This window comes from Patiria miniata, unplaced genomic scaffold (genome assembly GCF_015706575.1).
Source record: "Patiria miniata isolate m_02_andy unplaced genomic scaffold, ASM1570657v1 HiC_scaffold_17, whole genome shotgun sequence".
Taxonomy (NCBI): domain Eukaryota; kingdom Metazoa; phylum Echinodermata; class Asteroidea; order Valvatida; family Asterinidae; genus Patiria; species Patiria miniata.
In genome coordinates this window covers 3,767,840-3,773,839 of record NW_024037055.1, presented here as the reverse complement: position 1 = coordinate 3,773,839, position 6,000 = coordinate 3,767,840, and the positions used below count along the sequence as shown (strand labels likewise).

The 6,000-nt window shown below is 44.2% G+C and overlaps 1 protein-coding gene across 4 annotated transcripts in view; it reads left to right on the top strand.

The window, feature by feature from the left end:
* The first annotated feature begins 224 nt into the window (after nucleotides 1–224).
* LOC119723511 (adhesion G-protein coupled receptor D1-like) overlaps nucleotides 225–6,000 on the top strand; it is a 32,920-nt gene continuing 27,144 nt past the window's right edge. For 3 of the 4 annotated variants that reach the window (XM_038194206.1, XM_038194205.1, XM_038194203.1), the window contains exon 1: nucleotides 4,058–4,502. In XM_038194206.1, the coding sequence (XP_038050134.1) occupies nucleotides 4,199–4,502 (304 nt within the window). In that variant the 5' untranslated portion in view covers nucleotides 4,058–4,198. Of the gene's footprint in view, nucleotides 766–4,057; nucleotides 4,503–6,000 lie in introns of those variants that run through there. The other variant, XM_038194204.1, reaches the window with a different exon arrangement.

The window sequence follows — 6,000 nt, the reverse complement described above, 5'->3', positions numbered from 1 at the left end:
TAAATTTTAGCTTCCTACGGGCCTGGCATGCATATATGAGGAATGTGGACGTTCAACCAATGAAGCGTTAGAGGCACCGGATTTCATGGGAGTCCAAATTTCATGTGACACTAAAAAACTGTTTAAGAGGCATGTCTTTCTCATCCGTTAAAAGACCGGCCACGTGACGGGCTCTCGACCGATAGGAATGCGTAACCTGTCTTAGGTATTTATGAATGCTTTTTAAAATAATGGTTAATAATCGTGCGTATGCACGTGGCTACATACTTGTCGATTGCATCAGCCACACTCGGTTGAGCTAGGTTTTAATTTCGCCAAGTTCATACTGGAATCCTTGACAGTGCATCAGACAAATTGATCCTAACCACCAATAAGTCCAGGCCTTTCAGCGCTAATGAGTTTGGATGACAGGTGATGCATTACAGACGCTAGCCTAATGCATTGAAAATTGCATCCAAGCAGTCGGATAATTGCGGAGCAGGTATCAGACGAGAAGTATGAAGATCGTGCAAGCAGGAGCGTCTGTCTGGCGAGCCGGGATGAAAGGCTTCGGTCGGGGTTCCTCTCCTGCCCCACAGGCCCGGGGCAGCGGATGTAGTCCCGCTCAAGCCCTTCGAGTGGTTCTCCCAGTGCTGGCTTGTCTTGGTTTTGCTTCGTCCTCTAGCGATCTCCAGAGCAATAACCTGCCAGCGGAACAGATCACGACATTGCAAACTGATGTTACAGGAGGATATTATGTCAACACTACGAGCACTACACAAACAGGTAGGCTTCCTAACTGCACCATGTCAAACCCTCGGCCCTTTCAATAAGGTGCGTTTGCCATTGGGTGACTTCTTATGAAATAACTGTTCACCCTACTAGATTATAGAGACTTCAGTTGTATTTTTGCTTCTAATATGGAATAGCGTGCAAAGAGTAATGACATGCCTCTAGAGCCCCAAACCCAAATAATTCGACTACATACTACCACTTCACCATTGAGGTTTGAGTCCAATTTGTTTCACTTAAAGTTACACAAATAATTGTTACTCAAAATCTTAAGCGAGGTGCATATACTAATAGCCAACCTAGGCGAAATCTCAGCTCAGTAGCTTACACTGTAGTGTGTTTTTGGTTTGAAAAAAAATAGAGAAAACATTATGCACTATTGGAGGTTCTCGTTACTGGATTCCGTTGCTGGCGGATTACACGGGGCCCACTCATGGGTCCGACGCCTCATATTAAGTCCGACAAAGTTGCATCTCTCAACCAAATAAAGGACCATAAGTCCGACGCCTCATAGCCCCGACGCCTCGTAGGTCTGACAATTAAATGTTCTTTTATTTCTGTCCATAAGTCCGACGACCCATAAGTCCGACGCGTCACAAGTCCGACACCTCATAAGTCCGACGGCCATTATTAATTTATAATTGGCTCATACAGTCTTTTGCCATCTATTCATCGTATTGCCTCTGCCATCAGTATAATTATGTTCCCTGTCTCGTGTCTGCTTGCCATTGTAAAGACTTTGTTCGTTAGTTTGTTGTTTTTGGGGTTTTTTTATTTGTTTGTTTGTCCTGTGTTGTTTCTGTCGGCTGTTTTCCACAAGCTTCTGCTTATTAAAACAGCCCCATGCTCTACTTTCTTCTTGTTTCTCTTATTTTGCTGCTAATTTGATATTTACTACTTTATTGTTTAACCCTTTTCTCTAAAGTTTATATATTTTTTTTTCTTCATGAAGCATGGAAATAAATGTGAAGTTGAATTGAATTGAATAATACAAACATTGCGTAAAATGTAAGAATGTTAGAGCCTCTAAATTTTAGAGTTAGCGATTACACATTGGCATTAAGGGATGCACCAGAACCCCCCCCCCCCCCCCTGCGCATTTACGCCCGCAGCATAAACACTTACGCCAAAAACTGCGCGCTGGCGGACTAATCTGTCGCCAGTTAGTTCATGCTATGCACAGTGCGCCGTTCGTGAGTAGACAACCCTGCGGACTTACGTTGTATTTTTTTTTAATCTCGGTCTTGCCTTGTCACAGGGCTCATTTATTTTATGGAGACGTAAGCAGTAATAATAATATGTTACATTATTTATATCGCTTTGTTCGGGCGTTTGGAAGCGCTTTCTGTTTTTTAGAGACAGGCAAATGAATGGTGGTGAGAATATGAGACCCATTTTGCAGCACCTTAATAAAGGTTTACGCCCTTTGCAGCCGTTGCATGCCAGAAACTGCGGGGCAAACCCTTTCTCTTAGCGATAAGTGTTATGGGTTCTTTAACGTGCATTGCACGACACACGGGACCTACGGCTTTACGTCACACCCAAAGGACGAAGCAAGAATGGTAAAGTGCCTTGCTCAAGAGCACAAACACCATATGTTCCCCGTCAGGATTCTAACTTCGCTCGGACCCGGCCGCCCTGCAAACATGGCGCTGGGACAGGCTGATGAGCTTCACAGAATCTTGGAAGGAAGAGGGGATGGCATTCTGTGTAACTTATCATGACCTATGTATAAAGACATCTGGCTGCAGCTGTTAAAGACCGCAGTTAGCCAATACGCGCAAATGCTATCCGAAAACTTTCTCATAGAAATTAACAAATTCCATACCGGATGTGATTTCTTTTTCATTGCGGACCATGTGGACACATGGCACTTCGTGAATACGAAACGGAGCCTGAGCAAGTGACGGGAACTGAAAATTTACAAAACAGATAAGTTTTACAGATTTTCCTACATTACGCTTTTCAGCGAAAAAAAAAAGCATTTATGAATGGGAATAAAAAGAGTGATGACTCAGTCTTAATGGACCCTCCTCGCAGAGTCGTGGCCGTGAATTGATGACTTGCAGGTCACAAGTCACGCAAAATCTATCCAATCAGAGCGTGAATTCATCAGTGTGTCCCAGCGTCCTGTTTGCAGGGCCGGGAGGGGGGGGGGTGGAGGGGGTACGAGCGAAGATTCGAACCCGTGTACCACGGCACACAAGTCGAACACCGTAACCATTAGACCACCGCGCCTGCAAGTAAGCAAAAATGTTAAAATCGTCGTGCCTGTTGCCTGTGTGCTATACCGCTTACGGAAAAGATAGCTTAAATGAGCAACGTAAACAATAAAAGCCCCATACGCGTGCAACCGTTAGCACACGACATGAAATTGTGCCTAGTGGTGAGGTTAACCAAATTTTCTGCAACAGTCAGTGTACAACTTGTTGATTTAGTGTGAAGTAGTTCTTCGGAATTGGGCTCTGTTTAATCATATAATCATTGCTGTCCATTTTCAGCCGTCGATATGCGCGCGTGTACGGTATTAATGTCAATGAGCAGCACGCTTGAATGCGAATTGTTCTCCACTATGAATATTGAAAATCAGGCGATATTGTTAATCCTGGGAAGATAACGTTTCATTTGCAAAGCATTACCATTAAAAATCAATGAACGCACGGGACCATAACCTAATGGTTCGGTTCGTCGGAGGACGCAAAGCACCGTAATGAATAAGACATCACGTTGCATTAAAGGGGTATTACGGCCAGAAATTCCCCCTTCATGTTTTGGACTGTTTACTCAATAGCCTGGTTGGAAGGAAACCGACCTGATGTATTACCGTTCCCGAGAAAAAAAACCACCCGGTTGTTTACATCGGACGCGGCAGACATCTTGTGGCATCAGCATACGTATTTTCAAGCCGTCTCAATGAACTGTACACTTTGTGTGTGTCAATATAATACACACAGCACCACTACAAACATTTTGTTTCTTACACGTCCGCATAATGCGAAGCACTGTGCTGCTGGATTCACTAGCCCCAACAGCTCGATTTTTTCGGGGGCAAAATAATTGTGACCCCCGAAATTCGTTCTCGCATGGTTCTCGCAAGAATAACACAAAGACGTCCTCTTTTCAAAGGATGGTTCTGTAGACGCTTATTTGCTACGTTTAAATGCTCCTTCTAGTTAAAGTAATCTCGTTGAAAACGCGTTTTCTAGCCCAATTGGGCGCATTCCAGAACGTAATGTCCCTTTAAGCCTAACAGCATTGCAACTTGCGGTTGGTTCATATACGCCAACCGTAATTGTGATGACCGAGTCAAATAGGAAAGGATTTGGGAGAGTTCTCTGCGGATATGTGAAAAGGACGGCAAATTTCTTTGCAAATACCAGTACTGGATCTCAAACTTGGTGTTTTGACTATATTCGGATGTATACAAATGGGTATATTGGTAAAGTTTGTGATGGTGTGGACGGTTTTTGCCATGATATTGTCTATCCCTGTGGCGTGTAATAATTGGCGCTGGAGTACTCGACGGGGGCGACGCTCGTCTGGACATAGCGCTAGCGGTACATCCACGCAGCAGTCCCCGGTGTGGACTGACCGTGTCTCGTCCGCTGCCTCTCCCGGGGAGATAACGACGGACGCACGGCCCACTTCGCAGCCATGGGCCACCGCGGCTTGGAACCAGGCTTTTAGTTCGACGGATGGCGGGAACGCCTCTTCGGTCGCAACCACAACGAGTGAGTTCGAATAAAGGTTGAATATACGGTTGAATGACTCTTTCAGAATCAGCAAATATATAGCATGGACATTTTTAGTCCCTCGCACGAAATCAATATTAATTTGAAAAGAAAAACCTTCAGTATCGTAACGACACGAGAATACACTTATTCCTCTGAGGTGCATGCGAGCAAGTTTTTCGATAATTGCTTTTAATCCCCGCTAAGGGTATTAATAACAAGAAAACTGAAGATAGCAGGTGTTCCCTAAAGGGTCCAAATCTTGCGTGACAGACATTCAGTGATACAATTGCCTTTCTTATGGACAGGCATTTATGTCTTTGCAGGGCACTTGAATGATTTTCCTCGGTAAATGAGTTTCTCGGGGTCAACTTAACCCAATTTGATTACCGACAACTTTATTTTGTGTTGTCGTAGAGAGCGAATGAGGAGGCCGTTTTCCCGATTTCTATACACGTACATTCCTTAATTACCCCACAAAATGGCATAATAGTCTAGCCTCTTCCATAGCACGTCATGAATCCGTACAGGCTGAGTCAAAAAAGGAAACCCACAATGGTGCCCACTATTGTTTTAAAATAGTTTCGGAGGCCTCAGTGTCCGGAGAAAGTAACCGGTCTACATTTCAGCACGCCTCCCTAAAAAAATTCTGGATCCACCCTGCCAGCTCCCCCAAAATATTGGCTCTAGAACTGCGCCTGATCTACTGCTGCTGGTTTGTTTACCGCAGTGGAGGGGGAACGCTTGTTATAAATTATTCAATGGATTTGATAGCCATCAAATAAGTAATCCCGTTTCAAACGGCAAATACTTAACGATGAGCACGTCACAGTTCAGCCATAAACAATCAAGGCCATTTAAGTGTTCATTTATTATTAAAAGCAGGAATATGGGTGAATACCCGGAGACAGCCCACCGATTTAATGAGCAAAACGCCTTGCTCACAGTGAAGTTGTAGGCCTGGTCTCACAATGGGCATTTCCAGCGTAATATAATGTCCGTGACACAGCTCTCGAGAGATCAGTGAATAAACCTGAACATGTATTTATCGTATACATGTACATCTGGGGGCCGCACGATAGTCCGAGAGGTCCGATAGTCCAAAGGTTCTTTAGTCCGAAGGTTCGATAGTCCGAATGCACAAAATTTCCATAAGAGGGGGTTCGTTAGTCTGAAAATGAAATAAGGTTCGTTAATCCGAATATTTGATGCAATAGTCCGAAGGTTCATTATTCCGGAAGGTTAGTGCGAAGGTTCATTTTTCCGAAGGTTCGATAGTCCGAAACAAAAATAAGGTTCAGTAGTCCGAAGGTTCATTATTCCGAAAAGACTATAAGGTCCGATAGTCCAGATCGACAATAAGGTCCGATAGTCCGAATCGACAATAAGGTCCGATGGTCTGAATCAACAATAAGGTCCGATAGTCCGAATCAACAGTAAGGTTCGATAGTCCGAAGTGTCATACTGACGAACCGCATTGCCCATTCGGAATATCGAA